Source organism: Rhinopithecus roxellana, chromosome 12 (assembly GCF_007565055.1).
Source record: "Rhinopithecus roxellana isolate Shanxi Qingling chromosome 12, ASM756505v1, whole genome shotgun sequence".
Taxonomy (NCBI): Eukaryota; Metazoa; Chordata; class Mammalia; order Primates; family Cercopithecidae; genus Rhinopithecus; species Rhinopithecus roxellana.
The window spans coordinates 129,963,900-129,986,431 of NC_044560.1; the positions used below are offsets into that span (position 1 = coordinate 129,963,900).

Genomic DNA, 22,532 nt, shown 5'->3' on the forward strand with positions numbered 1-22,532 from the left:
GCAATCATCCTGCCTCAGCTTCCCAAGTAGCTGGGACTACAGGCGTGCACCACCACGCCCACACCCACGCCCAGCTAATTTTTGTGTTTTTCGCTATGTTGCCCAGGCTGGTCTTGAACTCCTGGGCTCAAGCCATCCTCTCGCCTTGGCCTCCCAAAGTACTGGGACTATAGGCGTGAGCTACTGCGCCCAGACTCCTTATCCCTTTTGAAGCAATTGGATATTCTCACGTCCCTGGGGCCACAGATGCCTGAAGTTCTGCGTGTTAAGACTGGACCCAGAAAGAGAGGAAAACAACTCAGCTCCCCACATATACTCTGCAGGTGCAAAGACAGAGGACCACTCCAACTCAGACCAGAAAGCCCTAGGCATGATGGGGCTGGTGCGGCGGGACACAGCCCTGCTCCTTCGAGACTTCCGTCTGGGTGCCTCCTCATGGCTCAACTCCTTCCTGGAGTTAAGTGGGCGCAAGTCCCAAAAGATGTCAGAGCCCATAGCAGGTGAGTGATTCACTCCCATCACCTGCCCAGCCAGGGTGGGCAGAAGGGACAGCCTAGCACAGCAAAAGTCCCAGGGAAGATGCGGGGCATGGTGGTTCAGGCCTGCAATCCCAGCACTTTGGGAGGCCGAGGTGGGCAGATCACTTGAGGTCAGGAGTTCAAGACCAGCCTGATCAACATGACAAAACCCCATCTCTAGTAAAAATGCAAAAAAATTAGCCGGGTGTGGTGGCTCACACCTATAATCCCAGCACTTTGGGAAGCCGAGGCCGGCGGATCACTTGAGGTCAGGAATTCGAGACCAGCTTGGCCAACATAGTGAAACCCCATCTCTATTAAAAATACAAAAATTGGCCAGGCGCGGTGGCTCATGCCTGTAATCCCAGCACTTTGGGAGGCCGAAGCGGGCGGATCACAAGGTCAGAAGTTCAAGACCAGCCTGACCAACATGGTGAAACCCTGTCTCTACTAAAAATACAAAAATTAGCCAGGTGTGGTGGCAGGCGCCTGTAATCCCAGCTACTCAGGAGGCTGAGGCAGGAGAATCGCTTGAACCCAGAAGGCGAGGTTGCAGTGAGCCAAGATTACACCACTACACTCGAGCCTGGGTGACAGAGTGAGACTCTGTCTCAAAAAAAAAAAGCTGGGCATAGTGGCACGCCTGTAATCCCAGCTACTCAGAGGACTGTGGCAGGAGAATTGCTTGAACCCGGGAGGCAGAGGTTGCAGTGAGCTGAGATCGCATCACTGCACTCCAGCCTGGGCAACAGAGCAAGACTCCATCTCAAAAAAAAAAAAAAGAAAAAGAAGTAAAAAACTGAAGCTGTAGGGTCTTGGCCCTCGTGGTAGGCAGTGTGGGTCTGATAAAATGAACAGATCTGAGGCTAAGCTGGGCACACCGGGTGGGCTGGAAGTGTATCTTTAGCATCATTTGGGCACTTGCTTGCCTAGTCATGTGAAGGGATAAAATGGAAGAACACAAAGGAAATTTGGGGAAGCAGATCCATGTTGGCTACAGGTGCCAGACCCCTAGGAATCTGATACACCCTGGAGACTTGTTAGCTCCCTGTGAACAGAGCCTCCCTTCAAGCCACTGGGCCTGCTCACTATTCAAATCACTTTGATCCATTTACGCCCGGTGGTAAGTGTAATCCCAGCACTTTGGGAGGCCTGGCCAACATGGCAAAACCCCGTCTCTGCTAAAAAAAAAAACACAAAAATTAGCCGGGCATGGTGGCACATGTCTATGGTCCCAGCTACTCGGGAAGCTGAGGCACGAGAATCACTTGAACCTGGGAGGTGGAGGATGCAGTGAGCCATGTTCTAGCCACTGCCCTCCAGCCTGGGTGACAGAGCGAGACTTTGTCTCCAAAAAATAAAAACCTGATATACTGTGATTCCCAGTGGGTAGCAGTACCTAATCCCACATCTTAAACCACTGAGTCCTGCCAACTATGAACCAAGGACTATTTTCATTTCCTTGATCTAGAAGAAAAAATAGGTTCCTAGAGGTAAACTGCACCTCACCTTCCCAGTCACACACACACACACATCCTTCACTAGGACACATAGCCCCACTGCAAAGAACCGCGCCCCCCCCCCCCCCGCCGCCATGACCACCTGGGGCATCTGGAACTCCACCCATCCCCTAGGCGAGAGTCTGGGGAAACAGCCTTTCACAGCCCTCCACAAGTGACTGCCCTTCCCATTGCATTCCCTGCCAGCCACACTCACCCAAACTAACGGAGCCAGGCCTATCTGCTCCCCCTCTCTCAGAGCCGATGCGCCGCAGTGTGTCTGAAGCAGCGCTGGCCCAGCCCCAGGGCCCACTGGGCACGGATTCCCTCAAGAACCTGACCCTGAGGGACTTGAGCCAGAGGGGAAACTCCGAGATGTTGTCGGACACCCCCGAGATGTCGCTGTCAGCTGAGACACTTGGCCCCTCCACACCCTCCGATGTCAACTTCTTATTACCGCCTGAGGATGCAGAGGAAGAGGCTGAGGCCAAAAATAAGCTGAGCCCCATGGACAGAGGCCTGGGCGTCAATGCCGCCTTCCCCGAGGGTTTCCACCCGCGACGTTCCAGCCAGGGTGCCACACAGATGCCCCTCTACTCCTCGCCTATAGTCAAGAACCCCTTCATGTCACCGCTGTTGGCACCCGACAGCATGCTCAAGAGCCTGCCACCTGTGCACATCGTGGTGAGCGCCAGAGGGGGCCGGCACAGGTGCATTTAGAGAGGAGCAGGGCACCCAGGGAGGAGCGGGACCGCGCACAGGTGCACCTGGGAAAGAGAGCTCCGGAGTGGGGAGAAAGGGACAGGCGTGTGCCCAGGAGAGAACAATATCCCAAACAAACGGGAGGAGGACAGGAGTCAGGGCGGCCTCCGTTTTATTTTGCAATTTTGAGTACCAAGAGACAGGATCAGTGGGGCAGCCCCTTGGGCTTGGAGAATCAAGAGGGAAAAAAGGTGGGTTTGGCGGGATGGGGAGGGAGAGGCTGGACAGAGGCCAGGGAGCGCAGTTCAAGTCATTCTCCCTTCCTTCCCACCACTCCCCGCCTTCCCTCATTCTCTCCCCAACTCCTCACCCACCATGTCTCCTGCCTCCGTCCACCCCTGTCTGTATCCATATTTCCTGCTCCCTTTGTTCATCAAACCCCTCCTTGCTCTACCTGACCCCGGTCTGTCGGTCCCCCACCCTCCACGTCCGTCCTGCTGTCCCGTAGGCGTGTGCGCTGGACCCCATGCTGGACGACTCGGTCATGTTCGCGCGGCGACTGCGCAACCTGGGCCAGCCGGTGACGCTGCGCGTGGTGGAAGACCTGCCACACGGCTTCCTAACCCTGGCGGCGCTGTGCCGCGAGACGCGCCAGGCCGCGGAGCTGTGCGTGGAGCGCATCCGCCTCGTCCTCACTCCGCCCGCCGCGCCCGCGCCACCTCCGGTCTGAGCCGCCTGCCGGATCTGGGCTGCGCGGGGAGAAGGGGGCTGCGGGGGGCGACACTAAAAGCCTGCTGTTCCCATATGCGCCGGCCTCCGTCATGAATGCGCTCCGGGCCGGGCGGGAGGGGGCGCGGGCTGTGCCTTACTTAAGTCGGGGGTGGCAAGGGGGCGGGGCGGGGGCCCGAAAGCTGAGACCCCCGCCACGGGGAGGGGGACGCGCACACACACCGGTCACCGAGACGGCTGGACCTGCACACCACCGCTACCTTCTGCTGCTGCTGTGACCGCCGCAGGGACGGGGACTGGCCCTCCCTTGCAGGTCGGTTTGTCTGTTTGTTGTAAATAAAAGTATTTAATTAGTTTGGCCTCTCTCAAATACGGTGGGGTATTTGCCCACCAGGGGGCAGCATCGGACTCAAGCGGCTGGGAACCAAGAAACCTGGAATGAGGAGTGTGGGGGCCTGGATTCTTAGTACCAGAAGGGAGTGGACTCCCTGGTAACCCAGACCCACCTCCCCTCGGACTTCATCCAGGTACACTGCCAGGAGATGCTGGGTCCTCAGTTCCTCCCCTTGAAGACTTTCGGTTAGCTGAACTCACTCTGGTGGTCCCAGGGAGACCAGGCTCTGCATACATCGGGGGAAATAAAAGTTTAATGTCTTGGGTCTCAAAGGCTCCAATGACCCAAACACCCTACAGAACTGGAGCAAAGTTAGCAGGAAACCGGAAACAAACTGGCGCTCAAAATACTGTAAATGCAGCCAGCCACAGAGGTTCACGCCTATAATCCCAGCACTTTGAGAGGCAAGACAGGAGGATGGCTTGAGTCCAGGAGTTTGAGACCAGCCTGGGCAACATAGACCAGTCTCTACAAAAACATTTAAAAATGAGCCGGGCATGGTGGCACACCCCTGCAGTCCTAGCTCCTCAGGAGGGTGAGGCAGGAGGATCACTTAAGCCCAGGAGTTCGAGGTTGCAGTGAGCTATGATCGCACCACTGCACTCCAACTTGGGCAAGAGTGAGACCCTTTTTCCAAAAAAAACAAAAACTGGAAATGCGAGCTCTGTCCAGCTGTGACAATCAGCTCTTGGACCAACTCTCTGGCCCCTTGTAAGCCCTGAGTTTGGAGTTGAGATGATTTATACCCAGGACGTGCCTTCAAAGGGCTTTTGATCCTGGATTCAGAGATGGGGGAAGAACAGACAAAGGCTGTCACAGTCCCCGGGGTTCCACCTGTGGTAGTCAGGGAGGGCTTCACAGAGGTGGTGATCTGAGCTTGACACTAAAGGATGAACAAAAGTCTGCTAGGAAGAAAAAACATTCCAGGTTGTGACAGCCAGCTGGCAGTGATCAAAGCTGCCACCTGGCTAGAAAAAGCTTCCACCTGACCAGAAGGTCAGGTGCAAAGTGGAGAGGGGCGTGAAGGGCCTGGTGTGGTCAGCAGGAGCAGGGCCTGAAGAGCCTGGACTCTTCATAATTTGGACTAAACTGGAGGGCAGTGGGGAGCCACCGGAGCGCTTTGAGCAGGAAAGGGCCAGGGTCAGCTCAGGGCACTGAAAGATTCTGCTGGGACATTGGGGGATGGACAGAGAAGGGCAAAACTGGAGTCCTGCAGGCCAAGAAGGAGGCCTGAGCTGGGGCAGGAGCTGTGAGGGTAGGGAGTGGAGGTGGAGCATCCCAGAGCCATAAAAGCTGGGAAGAACAGCACTTACTGATGAGGTTACAGGAGAGCAAGGGGACAGAGATGACATCCAGGCTAGCCATGGGAGCAGGTGGACAGTGAAGCTGTCTCTTCAATAGGAGGAGGCTCAGGTGTGTGTGTGACAGGTGAGACCTGCTGAGGGCCATTCTGGACATGATGAGCTGGAAGGTCTCAGGAAGACAATCCAGGAGGCAACAAGGGTCAGAAGTGCAGCCTGGGGCTGGGTGCACTGGCTCATGCCTGTAATCCCAGCACTTTGGGAGGCCGTGGTGGGTGGATCACCTGAGGTCAGGAGTTCAAGACCAGCCCAGCCAACATGGCAAAACGCTGTCTCTACTAAAAATACAAAAATTAGCCGGGTGTGGTGGCACATGCCTATAATCCCAACAAATTGGGAGGCCGAGGCAAAAGAATCGCTTGAACCTGGGAGGCAGAGGTTGCAGTGGGCCGAGACTATGCCACTGCACTCCAGCCTGGGCGACAGAATGAGACTCTGTCTCAAAAAAAAAAAAAAAAAAAAAACGCAATGCAATCTAGGTGGAGCCAAGGGACTGGAACCTTTCCAGGAAGCCTGGGCAGGTAGGACAAGCAACAAGAGGGCCAGGACAGAGAGAGCCCTGAGGATCACGTCCTCAGTAAAGGGGTGGGCAAGGGTGGGCAGTGGAAGGCAAGGCTGGAGGGTTCTAAGGAGCAGCCGGAGAGAGAGGAAGCTGCCCGGTAAGGAGGATGTAGGGCGAAGGGAGTTTCAGGGAGTGGACCAGGTCAGATGAGGATTAAAATGTTATCCTCAGGTCTCAGCAATAAGCAGGTGACCTCAGTGACCTTGTCCAGAGCCACTGCAGGGTCATGGCAGTTGGGCAGCCAGACATAGTGGGTTGAAGAGGGTGGTGGAAGGTAAGGGATTGAGCCAGTGGGCACCACAAGGGAGCCTGATACAAGGCGCGTGTGTTTAGAGATGATGGACATGTTTGAATGCTGGAGGGGTGGGAGAGACTGAAGCTGCAGAAACAAGAAAGCGGTTTCCTGGTGGGTGGGTGAGAAGCAAGGGATCCTCAGCTCAGAGGTCCTCATTCACCAACAAGTGACTTCTGAGTCAGGGCCTGTGCTGGGGCAGGGAGCTGTAGCCCAGAACTCTTCCTGAAGGTCCAGATCCACTGGCCTGAGTCACTGCTCCCCTTGTCCAACTCATAGAACCCCTTGTTCACCTCTGTCAAAACAGTCACTACCCATCAACCTGCTCCTCTTTCCTGTCCCCACCTCAGGGATGGCTCCACTGTCCTCCAGGCCAGAGCTCTGGGTCTCATCCTGGACACCCCCTTGTCCCATCGCCCATCAATCCCCACTTTCTGTTCTCTCTGCTTCCTGAATCTCCTTATTTATTTATTTATTTTTCTTCTTTTTTTTTTTTTTTTTTGAGACGGAGTCTCGCTCTGTCACCCATGCTGGAGTGCAGTGGCGCAATCTCGGCTCACTGCAAGCTCTGCCTCCCGGGTTCATGCCATTCTCCTGCCTCAGCCTCCCGAGTAGCTGGGACTACAGGCGCCCGCCACCATGCCCAGCTAATTTTTTTGTATTTTTAGTAGAGATGGGGTTTCACTGTGTTAGCCAGGATGGTCTCGATCTCCTGACCTCGTGATCCGCCCGCCTCGGCCTCCCAAAGTGCTGGGATTACAGGCGTGAGCCACCGTGCCCGGCCTATTTTTTCTTTTTTTCCTTTTTTTTTTGAGACAGGGTCTCACTGTTGTGCAGGTTGGAGTGCAGTGGCATGACCTTGGCTCACTGCAGCCTCGACTTCCTGGGCTCAAGTGATCCTCCTGCCTAAGCCTCCTCAGTAACTGGGACCATAGGCACGCACCACCACACCCAGTTTTTTTGTCTGTTTGTTTGTTTGAGACAGAGTCTCACTCTGTTGCTCAGACTGGAATGCAGTGGCACAATCTCGGCTCACTGCTGCAACCTCCGACTCCCAGGTTCAAGTAATTTTCTGCCTCAGCCTCCCAAGTGGCTGGGATTACAGCTGCCCACCACCACGCCTGGCTAATTTTTTGTATTTTTAGTAAAGAGGGGGTTTTACCATCTTGGCCAGGCTGGTCTTGAACTCCTGACCTCGTGATCCACCCACCTTGGCCTCCCAAAGTGCTGGGACTACAGGCATGAGCCACCGTGCCCAGCCACACCCAGCTAATTTTTTGTAGCGATGAGGCTGTCACTGTGCTGCCCAGGCTGGTCTTGAACTCCTGGCCTCAAGTGATCCTCCCACCTCAACCTCCCAAAGTGCTGGGATTACAGACATGAGCCATGGCACCCAGTCTTGCCTCCTGAATCTCTATCTTATCTTATCCCCTTGGCCTCTTCCCTGATCCAGGCTCCACTCTCTCCTGCCTGAATCCCTGCCACAGCCACCTCCTGGGCTACTGGCTTCCAGTCTCATTCCTCCAGTTCTGGTCCAACTACGACCTTGTCCTTCGCTACTCTCCACTACCATGTCCTTCCATGGCTCTCCACTACCCCCTCACCCTCAGGACAAACTCCAAGCTCCTCAGCGTGGCCTCTGCCCATCTCTTCAGCCTCCTCCAGCCTTACAGTTCCCCTGCTGGCCACACAGACTTGACTGGCCTTCCGCTTGGGCACCTGCACACAGTACTACTCCTGCATGCCTCCCTGTCTTGGGTCACGCTGAAACACCCTCCCCACAACCACTTTGCAAACTGGCACCTCCACTTTGCCTGGCACCTCCTGCTCCTCCAAGATCCAGCCCCAATGGCCCCTCCCCTGGAAACCCTTTCCCGACCACGCCAAACTCAAAAAAGTCTCTCCTGGGCTCCCCACCATCTCTGCACACCCATGCCCATCGATGTCCGTCCTCCCATCTGGCCCGGGCTCTTTGAGGGCACGGCCCACGCCTGACTCATCTTGGTCACCAGCATCGCCCGGCACAAGGCTTGGCACACCAGAAGACTCAGGAAATGTTTGTCTAACTAAGTAATAGGTGGGAGAGTGTGTGAGTGGCTAGACGAGGGAATCCGTGAGTGAGGGAATTAAGGAGGGCAGGAAAGGCTGAACGGATGAGGAGCAGGAAGGCAGGAGCAGACGAGAATCAGGCTTAGGGTGGGAGGAACGGATGAATAACTGAGATCCAGCATCCCGGTCTCAGTTTCTCCAAGAAAGCAAGATGGGTTCGCCGGGACTGAGCTCCCCCCTCCGCCTCGAGCCTCACCAAGCCTCACGGTTTCCCACCCGAGCTATGTCCAGAATCCCAATACCAGGAGTGCTGGAAAGGGCTTACCCGGCCAGACCCGCAGAACCGGTTCCCTCGCGAGCCCGCTCGGGCCTCTGCGGAGTGGACCCGGATTCCGATCTCTCAGGTTCCGGGTCTATTGGCCGACTGATGGGGCCTGGCAGAGACTGGCGTCTCCGAAAGCCTATCGCTGACCGCGTTGGGCTATGGGCCCCGCCTACTAGGCAAAGGGTCCTGAGTGGCCCAGGGAGGTAGAAGGCCGAGTGTCCATTGGCTGGAAGATAGTGACTGACGTCAGGGATAGCTTATCGCAGCCAGACTCCAAAGGGGCGCCTGGCGTGTCGGACCCGCCTCCGGAGGGACTGAGTCGGGATGGGAGCCCTGGCGTAGACGGTCGCCGAGTGGCCGTGAATGGAGTTTCTGGCCCCCAATACCTAGGCTGTTTGCTGACCCGATCCTTGGGTCTTCAGGAAGGTTGGAGATTTGAGAGTTCAGACTCCTTGGTTCTGAAGGAGGAGAAGCCTGGGACCCGAGGAAGGAGGGACTAGGGGCCCGGACTCCTGGGCCAGAGGGAGGAGGGGGCTGGAAACCTAAAGGTTTGATGTCTAGGAGCGGGAACTACGGGATCTTGAGTCACTCGCCCGCCCAGGGATGACAGGTTTGGGGTTCAGGATTTTATAAGGCTATTTATGGGAAGGGAACCAGGCCTTACCCCTAGGCACGTGGAGGTAATGAGGTGGAGCTTGGAATAGAGAGGGAGAAGGAAGAGGCTCAGGGGAAGCTCTGGCGTGGATATGCCCTTTCCTCATCCCGAAAAGGGAAGTCAGAGGCAGGTGCTGTCTGCAAAAGGAACCCAGAACTGGAGGAGACTGGAGACTCACGTGAGACCAAGAGAAAAACAGAGATACCAAAGGGGAAATAGCAAAAATAAAACAGTAATAATAATAGAGCTCTCTTGTACTGAGTTTACTGTGGCCTGGTTCTGTGCTGAGCATTTTACATAATTATCTCATGTCTTCCTCGTCACAGCTCTGAGAGATTGGATTATTATTATTATTATTATTATCCCCAGTTTACAAGTGAGAAAATTGAGGCCCAGTGAGGGAGAATCAAAATACAGATGTAAAGATACAAGAGAGACACAAAACACAGATGGAGATAAACAAAGAGTTACAGGCCCAGAGAGAAAAAAGAAAATGCAGGCAACAAACAAAAGGGGAGGGGCCGAGAGCTGGGACTCCTGGGGCTGGAGGAGTGGAGAGCTGGGGACTCGGACTCCTGGGTCCTGGGGAAGGCAGGGCCAAGGATGGGGTCTCCCAGGTATTTTCCCCTGCGAATCCATAATACCAAGCTTGTCCAACCCTTCTGGCTGTGGGTGTGAGCCTGGTTGGGGTCGAAAATAGTGATTAGGAGGTGCAGATGCATCATGAGCCTATTAGGAGGTGATAAGAAAATGATTCATGACAGTGCCCTCAGCCTGGAAGGGACCTTCCCCCATGGCCTCTGTTCTTTGATCTGGACAGATCTGGCCTTTTCTGTCCCTCCCCATCGCTGCATCTCCGTCACTCAGAACTGTCACTGAGGCCCATTGTGGAGGCAGTGGGCCACCCTGGAGCAGCAACAGCTTTCCTGGTGGGCATTCATCTCTCTGGGTCTCTCTGCTTTCTCCCAGACCCTGAACCGACCAGAGGTCCTGGCACATTGCAGGGGCTCAGGAAATGCTCATGGAATGAATGGATGGAGATCCCCATCTCTGCGTAGCTCTTCCTCTGTCCCCATCCAGTTACGTTTTTCTGTGTCACCATCACGTCTCTTAGCCTCCCCCTGGCCTCACCAGTCTCCTCCCACCTTCCCTTTCAACCTCACCTTTCTCCTCGAGCCACCGGGCCCACTATCCCCATTAGGGAGAAACCAAGGCTCATTTTGGAAGATCTCTCTCCCAGGGGTCACGTACGGGACATTATGTAAGGGAGTGGCCTCACAGCTGAGAGAAGGGTTCTCAAGATTCCAATTACAGACACACTCGCAGCACCGCAGTCAGAAATGCAAGATCACACCAAACATGGGCCTTCACAGTTTGTATTAGATTTGATCTTGCATTTACACCCACACAAAGAATCACACACACACAGTAATACAATCACCTATAAGCACAAACACAAATACAGGCACACAATCACAGAATCACCCGTGATCACAGCACACAAGAAATATCCTATTCCACATGCAAAACAGACACCCCAGGGATGAAATTACATGACCAGTCACTGACAGGCCACTCATCCAGCTCCTACCAGAAGGAACTGAGCAAAGACCTGGGTTAATTCCCTACTGTATCCCCGGCAACAAGAAAAAACACATTATCGTCAGCAGCAGCAGCAACAAAAAATATTTCCTATGTGACAGGCACAATTCCAAGCACTTTTTTTTTTTTTTTTTTTTTTTTTTTGAGACAGTGTCTCACTCTGTTGCCCAAGCTGGAGTGCAGTGGCGCGATCTCGGCTCACTGCAATCTCTGCCTCCTGGGTTCAAGCGATTCTCCTGCCCCAGCCTCCCAAGTGGCTGGGACTACAGGCACACACCACCACGGCCGGCTAGTTTTTGTATTTTTAGTAGAGACGGGGTTTCGCCATCTTGGCCAGGCTGGTCATGAACTCCTGACCTCAGGTGATCCGCCCGCCCACCTCAGCCTCCCAAGGTGCTGGGATTACAGGCGTGAGCCACCGCGCCCAGCCACACTTTTTATTTAACGCTCTCAACAACCTTATTTGCAACAACCCATCTTATAGATGGGAAAATTGAGATCCAAAGAAGTTTAGTGACTCGCCCAAGGTTTCACAGCCACTGACAGGCAGTCAGAATTGGTGGGGTTTTTTTTTTTTTTAGATGGAGACTCGTCCTGTCACCCAGGCTGGAGTGCAATGGTGCGATCTCAGCTCAATACAACCTCCGCCTCCTGGGTTCAAGGAGTTCTCCTGCCTCAACCTCCCGAATAGCTGGGACTACAGGCACATGCTACCACACCCGGCTAATTTTTTGTGTGCATTTTTAGCAGAGACGGGGTTTCACCATGTTGACCAGGCTGGTCTTGAACTCCTGACCTCAACTGACCTGCCTGCCTCAGCCTCCCAAAGTGCTGGGATTACAGGTGTGAGTCACCATGCCAAGCCAGCAATCAGAATTTGAACCCAGGCTGGGCACAGTGGCTCATGCCTTTAATCCCAACACTTTCGGAGGCAGAAGCAGAAGGATTGCTTGGGCCCAGGAGTTTGAGACCAGCCTGGGCAGCATAGCAAGATTCCGTCGCTACAAAAAAATTTTAGAAATTAGCTGGCATGGTGGTGCACACCTGTGGTCCCAGCTACTCAGGAGGCTTGAGTTGGGGAGGTCAAGGCTGTAGGGAGTCCTCCCACTCACTGCACTCCAGCCTGGACAACAGAGTGAGACTTTGTCTCAATAAAAAAAGAATTTGAGGCTGGGCGTGGTGGCTCACGCCTGTAATCCCTGCACTTTTGAAGGCAGAGGCAGGTGGATCAACTGAGGTTGAAAGTTTGAGACCAGCCTGCCAACATGGAGAAACTCCGTCTCTACTAAAAATACAAAAAATTAGCCGGACATGGTGGTGCATACCTGTAATTCCAGCTACTCGGGAGGCTGAGGCAGATGAATTGCTTGAACCTGGGAGGCGGAGGTTGCAGTAAGCTGAGATCTCACCATTGCCCTCCAGCCTGGGAAACAAGAGCGAAACTCGGTCTCAAAAAAAAAAAAAAAAAAAAAAGATTTTGAACCCAGGCTTTCTGGCTCCAGAGTCCATCACATAAGGCTACCATTCAATAAATAATTGCTCCCTTAATCCACCAGAATTACAGAATCACAGTAACTGCGAACACACCCAAACGGCAGTGCACAGTGTGTGGACTCACAGGAGGGCAATACAGACACACAAATAGAAGAGGCCCTCTCATATCACACCACAGACCACAGAAAAAGCACAGAGACACATCATGACAGTTGAGGATTGTCATGACAAGTGGTCACAACCACACACAGAGACATAACACACAGAAACACAGGGGCACACCCAGAGCTCCCCAAGTCCCTCCTGTTCCGCTCCCAGCCCCGCTGGGCTGGACCTCAAGGAAACAGCAGGTTGAGGATGGGAAGGGGGGCCACCCCACTTGTCTGCTCAGCCCGACCGGTTCCACCAGGGCCACAGATGGCACAACCCACCTTGTGAAACCCAAGTGATGACTGACCCATGTTGGGCAACTGAACTCAGACCTGGTCTGGATGCCTGGGTTCTGGGGAGAAAGGGGCTGGGAGCCTGGACTCCTGTATTTCCAAAGGAGGAGGGGGTTGGGTGCCCCATTCCTTCTAAGGGCTAGGAGGAGGATTGAGACCTGGACTCTCAGATCCTGAGGATGGAAGGCTGGGGCCTGGACTCCTAGATTCTGGGAAAAGAGGGGGCTGGAGTCCTGGATTCCTCTGTCTTTGATGGTAGGGTTCCAGATTTAGCAAATAAAACTATAGGAAGCCCAATTTAATTTGAATTTTAGATAAATAACAAATACTTTTTTTTAGTATAAATATGTCCCAAATACTGCATGAAACATACTTATACTAAAAAAAAACTGTTTGTTGCTTATCTGAATTTCAGATTTTACAGGACATCCTGTATTTTATGTGGCAACCCTGTTTGAGGAGGATGTAGGCCGATGCCTGGTGACTGGGCCACCATCACTCCTCAGCACCCCAGGAGCTCCTCCTCCTGCTCATGGCCCTCCTCGCCCCCAAGCAGGCCACCTCACAGCTTCCCCATTCTCTATTTCCTCACCTGCATGAATTGCTAGATCTAATTGGGGCCCCCAGGCTGTGTCAGGAGTGAGAGAGGAAACTTGAGGACAACTCAGAGTGTCATCCTGGGAGCCCTAGGGTCCTTGGAAATGACTGACCTTGAGTCACCTGCACCCTTAGTCTGGACAGCAGGGGGGATGGGGCCCTGTGGCTGCCTCCACGGGGCAGGTCTGGAGATGAAGAGAGATGGGAAGCGAGATTCAGAAGAGATTTTGACTTAGGAGACAGAGACCCTGGGATAAGGGCATAGAGACACAGAGCCTGGAAGGAGAGGGACCCAGAGATGGAGAGACAGATTTGGAAAGAGATTTGCAGAGATGAGGAAAGAAAGAGAGATTCACAGCTGGAAAGGTGAAGATGCAGGGTGAGAGACAAAGATTCAGAGATGGGGAGACAGGGATGTCAGGACACAAGTGGGAAGGAGATGTTCCCCAGATATCCAAGCTCCAGGGCCAATGATGGACGTGCACCGGCAAGACAGTGAGCGCTGCCGGGAGTTCTGGGGACAAGGAGACCCAACCATCTGGGTGGTGCTGGGAGACCAAGGCTTGGGTCCTAATGTGTTGGACGCAGGGAGGGGATACCTGGGATCCCAGGCTAGCAGGGCGATCCACCTGCCATCACCCCACACCATAGGATGATGACACCACCTTCTCTGCAGGTGACACCCCAGTTTTCTAGTACCTCCTACATTTTTGGGGTGACACCCGTGCTGAGAACCCCACCCAGCTCTAACACTGCTTCCCTCACTGAGTCACCTCCCAACCCCGTCAGGCCTGTTGGGGGGAGACTTTGGCGACTCAGGCACCCAGGCCCCCAGCTCCTTCCCTGCTCAGGAGCCCAGCAGTGTGGAATCCCAGGACCCCTACCTTACTGAGGGATGTGTGCCTGGCCTCATGAGATACGGGAGTCCAGGGCCCCAGCCCCTCCTCCCTCAGACCCAGGGGTCCAAGTCCCCAGTCCTTTGCTCCATTAGGACCCAGGAGTCCTGGATGACGTCCATGTCCTTCAGGAACTGCGGCTTTTCAGTTCCCAGCCTCCTCCCTTTCCAATTTGGAACTGGGGTGAGGTGTGTTTATTTACTTTGGTTCCAACATGAGTCATTCCCCAAAACACACTGCCCCCCATGTGTCTCCTGGCTTGAATGGGGAGGACATTGTCCCCCTCTCTCAGTAAAGTGGGGACATCACTGAGAGTCTGATGAGAGAGACCCTGAAAGGGGAGTCCCACACAGCACTCTCTCCCACTCCACCTAGCCTTTCTCTCTCCCCACCCATCACCTCTCCCCATTTCCCTATCCTCTAAGCCTGTTCAGTGATTCCCCCACCCACCTCTCCACTTTTCCATCTCCATCTCTCTTCTGTCTCCCATCTCCCCTTTTTTTTTTTTTTTTTTTTTTTTTTTTTTTTTTTGAGACAGGGTCTCGCTCTGTCACTGAGGCTGGAGTGCAGTGGCAGGAACACAGCTCACTGCAGACTCAACCTTCTGGACTCAATCCTCCTGCCTCAGCCTCTCAAGTAGCTGGGACTACAGGCGCATGCCACCATGCCCGGCTAATTTTATTTGTATTTTTTGTAGAGATGGGGTCTCCCCATTATTGCCAAGGCTGGTCTCCAACTCCCGGGCTCAAGCGATCCTCTCGCCTCAGCCTCCCAAAGTGTTGGGATTACCAGTGAGAGCCACCATGCCTGGCCCATCTCCCTTCTTCTTGTTATTTCTTTTCACATTTTTGTGCTCCTCTGTTTCTTGGCACCTCTCCATCTCTCTACATCTCCCTGTGTCTCTCCATCTCTCTGAATCTCCTTCTCTCTCTCCCTTCTGTATAGAGGGACTTCTCTGCCTGCCCTTCTGACACTGTGTTTCTGTTTCTCCCTCTCTTTTGGTCTCTGCACACTGACGCAGCTGTGGCCCCCCACACCCCCACCCCACCCCACCCCACCCCGCCGCCTTCTCTCCCCTCAGTCCTGGGAGCTGAGGCAGGAGGGGAAGTGGGGTGATGGGAGTGGAGAGGGAGGGCGGGAAATCCCAGTGCGGGGAGAGGGTCGACCGGACCGGCTTGGCTTCCTGGGCACCTCTGTCAGAGCCCCGCCCAGGGCTGCGTGGCTGCCCATATAAGTGGCTCTGGGCTGAGAGGGAGAAGTCAGTGCCTGTGTCTCCACACCTCTGTCTCCATCACTGCCTCGTGGTCCTGCAGGTAGGAGCAACCCCTCCATAGCCCTCTTCTTTGAAGTTGGGCACCTCTGCTCTGATCTCCCTCCTCCTCATATCACTCTGTCTCCTTTCGTATCTCTGATTGTCTGTCTCTCGGGACATCTCTGTCCTTCCCAATGCCCCCAAATCCCTCCTTCTTAACTGGGGTGGGCTGAGCTGAATTTAGAAGTCCTGTGGCCCAGCATCACCTCTATGAACCCCCTTGGCCTGGGCCATCAGACGTGGGGCGTTCCTCCTCATGTCTCTGAGCCTCAGTGTTTATCTGTGAGATGGGCTTGCAGAGGAGTCAAAGTGCTGGGCACATGTGGGCATTATTGGTGACATCGCTGTGGGCACCTGGCTCTGATATTTCTCCCCTTGTCTCTGACTCTGTCCATCTCCATTTCTTAGTCTCTCTCAAGCTCTACCTCGGTTATGGGGAGGGTCCTCTGCGATCTGTCGGGCAGTTGGAAAGAGATGGGCGAGTTTCTCGCCCCCACCCTATCCATTCCCTATTCCTTATCTCTCCTGGTCAGCAGGCTGATTTGGCCTCTTTCTCCCCAGCTCCTCTCCCCCTGAGAGACCAGCCCCCATGCCCCAGTCCCTTGCCCCCACCTCCCCAGTATCCAGCATCCCTTGGACAGACTCTGCCACTGTCGCTGCAGCCACTTCTGCCGTCCCCAACGCCACCTCCTCAGGGCCAGCAAGATGCAGTTTGAGATGCACGACAACGTGAAAGGCAAAGGTGGGATCACTGGGTGGACCAGCAACCCTCTCAGTACTGGAACCTGGCCGCCTCCCTCCCCTGGGCACCCTTGCTTCGAAGACAGATGGCGCCTGCTTCCACCCCAGAAATGCTGCAACCCAGAACCCAGGCCCAGACGTGGAGGAGGAGGAGGCACTGCCAGGCCCCACTCAGATGTGGTTCCCACCCTTCCTTGGATGTACAGGAGACCCCCACGCCCAGCCTAACCAGACGTGCAGGACCCAGCAGCAACAGGGACAGACTGGGGTTGCCGGTACCCAGATGTGGCAGAAGGGAAGGGGGAGGCACAGTGGTGCCCCTTCAGTGGCGGCCTTGTGGCCCCGCCCAGATTGCCCGGCAGAGGGAAGGGTGGCAGAAGTGCAGGGCGCAGGAGGTGCTGCGAGGCTGCCAGCTGACCCCTACCCTCCCACCTCTGCAGCTATGTCCTACCCCGTGACCAGCCAGCCCCAGTGCACCACCACCAGCTGCTACCAGACCCAGCTCAGTGACTGGCACACAGGTCTCACGGACTGCTGCAACGACATGCCTGTCTGTGAGTGCTTGCCTGCTCCCTCTCCAGGCCCAGTGGAAGGCGGGTTTGGGGGAAATTAGGAGAGGGAAGCTCACCTCCAACCTCCTCCCACCGCTTGCTAACCCCACTCCAACCTCCCTTCCTTGGACTCGGAATTCCCACTCTTTAACACTCACCCTTTCCTCAGACTCCCAACACTCCTTAGGATACTACCTCATGCCTTCCTACACTCAACTTTTCGGGCCCTCAACCTCCCCCTTGCACTCCCAGCTTTCCTCACTGTGACGCCCAACTCCCTCTTCAAACCCTAACTCCCAGCGCAGTGCACTGGCTCACGCCTGTAATCCCAGCACTTTGGGAGGCCATGGCAGGTGGATCACGAGGTCAGGAGTTCAAGACCAGTCTGGCCAAGATGGTGAAACCCCGTCTCTACTAAAAATACAAAAAATTAACCGAGCATGGTGGTGGGCGCCTGTAAACTCAGCTACTCGGGAGACTGAGGCAGAAAATTGCTTGAACCCGGCAGACAGAGGTTGCAGTGAGCCAAGATCGCGCCACTGCACTCCAGTCTGGGCAACAGTGTGAGACTCCATCTCAAAAAAATAAAAAATAAAATTAGCCCGGGGTAGTGGCACACCAGTAGTCCCAAGCTATTCGGCAGGCTGAGGCGGGAGGATTGTTTGAGCACACGAGATGGAGGCTACAGTGAGCCGTGTGATCACACTATTGCACTCCAGCCTGGATGACAGAGAGAGACTTTATTTTTCTTTCTTCCTTTCTTTCTTTCTTTTTTTTTTTTTTTTTTTTTTTTTTTTGGAGACGGAGTATTGCTCTGTTGCCCAGGCTGGAATGCAATGGCACAGTCTAGGCTCACTGCAACCTCCGCCTCCCAGGTTCAAGCAATTCTCCTGACTCAGCCTCCCAAGTAGCTGAGATTACAGGCGCACACCACCACGCCCGGCTAATCTTTGTATTTTTAGTAGAGACATGGTTTCACCATGTTGGCCAGGCTGGTCTCAAGCCCCTGACATTGTGATCCGCCCGCCTCGGGCTCCCAAAGTGCTGGAATTACAGGGGTGAGCCACAGCGCGCGGCCTCCGATTTCTAAAAAAAAGAGGAAGAAGAAGAAGAAAAAGAAAAACCCTATCTTCCAATCGCTAAGCCATCCTCTCCTCGGACCTCTAATTCCTTCCGGGACCTCTCCTTGGCTGGGACCCTCTTGCCCCTCTGCGACTAATCAGCCGTGCCCCTCCCCGGGGCGGAGCCGTTGGGAGGCCCTGACTGGCCCCGCCCCTGACCGCCTGCGCCCCGCCCAGGTCTGTGCGGCACTTTTGCTCCTCTGTGCCTCGCCTGCCGCATCTCCGACGACTTCGGCGAGTGCTGCTGCGCGCCCTACCTGCCCGGAGGCCTGCACTCCATCCGCACCGGCATGCGGGAGCGATACCACATCCAGGTGCGCGCCGGACTGGGGACCCGCGGGAGCAGGGAACTGGGGACTGGCCTCCTGGGACCCACGGCAGGGCTCCTGACCGCTCTCTCCCACCCTCTAGGGCTCCGTCGGGCACGACTGGGCGGCCCTCACCTTTTGTCTGCCCTGCGCGCTCTGCCAGATGGCGCGGGAGCTGAAGATCCGAGAGTAAGGAAGTTCCCTGTCTTCCCCGTCCTTTTCCACCAGTCTCACCTCTGGCCTTCTCTGGCCACTCCTGGGAGGGACTGCCTCACCACCCCTGTCTCGCTGCCAGAAATACACCCACAATAAAAACCTGAAAACCAACTCCGCCTACATCCATTTTGTCCCAGGGTAGGAATCTGGGTGGAGAGAGAGGATTGGTGAGAGAGGTGGGGACACGACAGATGCCTACGTGTGACCCCGCCAGGCAGTGTGTGACTTTGGCAAGTTATCCCTCCCAAACCCCAGGCGCCCTCACCTTAACAAAGTAAAACCACTAACGCTTTAGCTGCAGACTCCCTGCATGAAGCTGCCTGCACTCTGAAAATAAGCAAAACCAGAAAGTCAGTCTTGGGAGGGCGGGGGCACTGAAGTTCAAAGGAAAAACACAGGAGAGCGCCCTTGCCAATGGACTGTTTGGCCTGCACACAATTCGAACAGGCGTCGGGGACTTTTGTCTCCAAAGCAGAGAACTTCCAAGCTTAAGGCTCTCTGGGGCTAAAAAGGAATTTTTTTTTCTTTTTTTCTTTTTTCTTTTCTTTTTTTTTTTTTTTTTTTTTTGAGACGCAGTCTCACTCTGTTGCCCAGGCTGGAGTGCAATGGCGCGATCTCGCCTCCCGGGTTCACGCCATTCTCCTGCCTCAGCCTCCCGAGTAGCTAGGACTACAGGCGCCCGCCACCACGCCTCGCTGATTTTTTCTTTTTTTTTTTTTTTTCTTTTTTTTTTTTGTATTTTTAGTAGACAGGGTTTCACCGTGTTAGCCAGGATGATCTCGATCTCCTGACCTCGTGATCCACCTGCCTTGGCCTCCCAAAGTACTAGGATTACAGGCGTGAGCCACTGCCCCCAGCCCCTTCTTCTTCTTCTTGTTTCATTTTTTTTTTTTTTTGAGACGTAGTTTCGCTCTTGTTGCCCAGGCTGGAGTGCAATGGCACGATCTTAGCTCACCACAACCTCCGCCTCCCGGGTTCAAGCGATTCTCCTGCCTTAGCCTCCTGAGTAGTTGGGATTACAGGCATGCGCCACCATCCCCAGCTAATTTTGCATTTTTAGTAGAGAGGGGGTTTCTCCATGTTGGTCAGGCTGGTCTTGAGCTCCTGACCTCAGGTGATCCTCCCACCTTGGCCTCCCAAAGTGCTGGGATTACAGACATGAGCCAGTGCACCTGGCCTAAAAAGGAATTTTTAGGAACTGTCTACTTCAATCAATGCTCTTTCCTGCAAAAGCAACCAACAGCAGATCAAAAAATGTTCAGGTCTCAAAATTGGACTGACCTGGGATCTAATCTTGACTCCTCAACATTTAGCTGTGTTATCTTAGTGAATTCATAAACCTTTCTGAACCTGATTCCCCCTCTGGGGCTAACAATCCCTAGCATGTCATATGGCTATTGTAAGAACAAGAGATGGAACAGAGGGAAAGGCCAAAATGTGAACTCAAATCACTGTGGGCTGGATGTGGTGGCTCCTGCCTCTAATCTCAATGTTGGGACAGCTGAGGCAGGAGTATCACTTCAAGCCAGGATTTGGAGACCAGCCTGGGCAACACAGCGAGATATCTCTACGAAAAATTTTTGAGCCAGGAGCAGTCACGCCTATAATCCCAGCACTTTGGGAGGCTGAGGCAGGAGGATCGCTTGAGCCCAGGAATTCGAGACCAGTCTGGGCAACATGGCAAAACTGTGTCTACAAAAAATACACAAAAATTAACCAGGCATGAGGCTGGGCGTGCTGGCTCATGCCTGTAATCCCGGTATTTTGGGAGGCGGAGGCAGTTGGATCACCTAAGGTCAGGAGTGCAAGACCAGCCCGGCCAACATGGCAAAACCCCATCTCTGCTAAAAAAACAAAAATTAGCCAGGCATGGTGGTGGGTGCCTGTAATCCCAGCACTCGGGAGGCTGAGGCAGGAAAATCACTTGAACCCGGGAGGCAGAATTTGCAGTGAGCCGAGATTGCACCACAACACTCCAGCCTGGATGACAGAGCAAGACTCCTTCTCAATAAATAAATAAATAAATAAATAAGCTGGGCATGGTGACGTGTACCTGAAGTCCCAGCTAATTGAGAGGCTAAGATAGGATGATCACTTGAGCCCAGAAGGTGAAGGCTGCAATGAGCTCACAGGATGAGACTCTGTCTAGGAAAAAAATAAGAAAAAAAAAAATTCTTTTCTTTTTTTTTTTTTTTTTTGAGACGGAGTCTGGCTCGGTCGCCCAGGCTGGAGTGCAGTGGCCGGATCTCAGCTCACTGCAAGCTCCGCCTCCCAGGTTCACGCCATTCTCCTGCCTCCGCCTCCCAAGTAGCTGGGACTACAGGCGCCCGCCTCGTCGCCCGGCTAGTTTTTTGTATTCTTTAGTAGAGACGGGGGTTTCACCGTATTAGCTAGGATGGTCTCGATCTCCTGACCTCGTGATCCGCCCGTCTCGGCCTCCCAAAGTGCTGGGATTACAGGCTTGAGCCACCGCGCCCGGCCAAGAAAAAATTTCTTAAAATTAGCTGGGCAAGGCTGGGCTTGGTGGTTTACGCCTGTAATCCCAGCACTTTGGGAGGCCGAGGCCGGCGGATCATGAGGTCAGCAGATCGAGACCATCCTGGCTAACACAGTGAAACCCCGTCTGTACTAAAAATACAAAAAATTAGCGGGGGATGGTGGTGGGCGCCTGTAGTCCCAGCTACTCGGGAGACTGAGGCAAGAGAATGGCGTGAGCCCAGGAGGCGGAGCTTGCAGTGAGCCGAGATCTCGCCGCTGCACTCTAGCCTGGGCGACACAGCGAGACTCCGTCTCAAAAAAAAAGTTAGCTGGGCATGTGGCTCACACCTATAGTTCCAACTACTCTGGAGGCTATGGTAGGAGGATCGCTTGAGTTCAGAAAGTCAACGCTGCAGTGAACTGTGATCACGCCACTGCACTCCAGCCCAGGTAACAGAGAGAGACCCTGTCTCAAAACAAAACAAAACAAAATCATTGTTTGTTTGTTTTTTTTTTGTTGTTGTTTTGTTTTTTTTTTTTTTTTTTTGAGACGGAGTCTCACTCTGTCACCCAGACTGGAGTGCAGTGGCCAGATCTCAGCTCACTGCAAGCTCCGCCTCCCGGGTTCACGCCATTCTCCTGCCTCAGCCTCCCGAGTAGCTGGGACTACAGGCGCCGCCACCTCGCCCGGCTAGATTTTGTCTTTTTAGTAGAGACGGGGTTTCACCGTGTTAGCCAGGATGGTCTCGATCTCCTGACCTCGTGATCCGCCCGTCTCGGCCTCCCAAAGTGCTGGGATTACAGGCTTGAGCCACCGCGCCCGGCCTGTTTTTTGTTTTCTTAAGACAATCTCGTTCTGTCACCCAAAGTGGAGTGCAGTGGCACCATCTCAGCTCACTGCAACCTCCACCTCCTGGGTTCAAGCAATTCTCATGCCTCAGCCTCACAAGTAGCTGGGATTGCAAGCATGTGCCACCATGCCTGGCTAATTTTTCTATTTTTATTAAAGACAGTGTTTCCGCCGGGCGCGGTGGCTCAAGCCTGTAATCTCAGCACTTTGGGAGGCCGAGACGGGCGGATCACGAGGTCAGGAGATCGAGACCATCCTGGCTAACACGGTGAAACCCCGTCTCTACTAAAAAATACAAAAAACTAGCTGGGTGAGGTGGCAGGCGCCTGTAGTCCCAGCTACTCGGGAGGCTGAGGCAGGAGAATGGCGTGAACCCGGGAGGCGGAGCTTGCAGTGAGCTGAGATCCAGCCTGGGCGACAGAGCGAGACTCCGTCTCAAAAAAAAAAAAAAAAAGACAGTGTTTCACCATGTTGCCCAGGCTGGTCTCAAACTCCTGACCTCAAGCAATCCGCCTATCTTGGCCTACCAAAGTGCTGGGATTACAGGGGCGAGCCACCACACCTGGCCAAAATCATTGTTATTATTATTATAATATGTATAATATAGCAACTATTCTTTTTTTTTTTTTTTTTTTTTTTTTGAGGCAGAGTCTTGCTCTGTCACCCAGGCTGATCTCTGCTCACTGCAAGCTCTGCCTCCCGGGTTCATGCCATTCTCCTGCCTCAGCCTCCTGAGTAGCTGGAACTACAGGCGCCCGCCACTACGCCCAGCTAATGTTTTTGTATTTTTAGCAGAGATAGGGTTTCACCGTGTTAGCCAGGATGGTCTCGATCTCC

At 54.1% G+C, this 22,532-nt stretch overlaps 2 protein-coding genes and 1 long non-coding RNA gene across 6 annotated transcripts in view; 2 read left to right on the plus strand and 1 right to left on the minus strand.

The window, feature by feature from the left end:
• The window catches only part of LIPE (lipase E, hormone sensitive type), a 26,195-nt gene extending 22,387 nt beyond the window's left edge, over nt 1-3,808 (plus strand). Inside the window, exons 8-10 of the mRNA XM_010358762.2 lie at nt 324-500; nt 2,277-2,701; nt 3,228-3,808. Of these exons, the coding sequence (XP_010357064.2) occupies nt 324-500; nt 2,277-2,701; nt 3,228-3,449 (824 nt within the window). The 3' untranslated portion in view covers nt 3,450-3,808. The remainder of the gene's footprint in view (nt 1-323; nt 501-2,276; nt 2,702-3,227) is intronic.
• Nucleotides 1-8,536, minus strand: part of LOC104658669 — an 11,211-nt gene extending 2,675 nt beyond the window's left edge. Inside the window, exons 1-3 of one of the 2 annotated variants that reach the window (XR_747465.2) lie at nt 8,432-8,536; nt 3,955-4,068; nt 3,637-3,771 (exon numbers count right to left, since the gene is read on the minus strand). This is a non-coding gene — a long non-coding RNA (uncharacterized LOC104658669). Of the gene's footprint in view, nt 1-3,636; nt 3,772-3,954; nt 4,069-8,431 lie in introns of those variants that run through there. The other variant, XR_747461.2, reaches the window with a different exon arrangement.
• Nucleotides 8,537-15,371: 6,835 nt separating this feature from the next.
• CNFN (cornifelin) lies at nt 15,372-18,478 on the plus strand. 3 transcript variants are annotated; one of them, XM_010358785.1, is made up of 5 exons: nt 15,372-15,431; nt 16,093-16,172; nt 16,612-16,725; nt 18,021-18,157; nt 18,255-18,478. In XM_010358785.1, the coding sequence occupies exons 2-5, from the start codon at nt 16,136-16,138 to the stop codon at nt 18,342-18,344; spliced, it is 378 nt and encodes a 125-aa protein (XP_010357087.1). In that variant the 5' UTR covers nt 15,372-15,431; nt 16,093-16,135; the 3' UTR covers nt 18,345-18,478. The 3 variants fall into 3 exon arrangements, with proteins under 3 accessions (XP_010357087.1, XP_010357090.1, XP_010357081.1); XM_010358779.2 differs by having other exon boundaries at nt 15,417-15,431; nt 15,992-16,172; XM_010358788.1 differs by lacking the exon at nt 16,093-16,172 and having other exon boundaries at nt 15,380-15,431.
• The last annotated feature ends 4,054 nt before the right edge of the window (nt 18,479-22,532 follow it).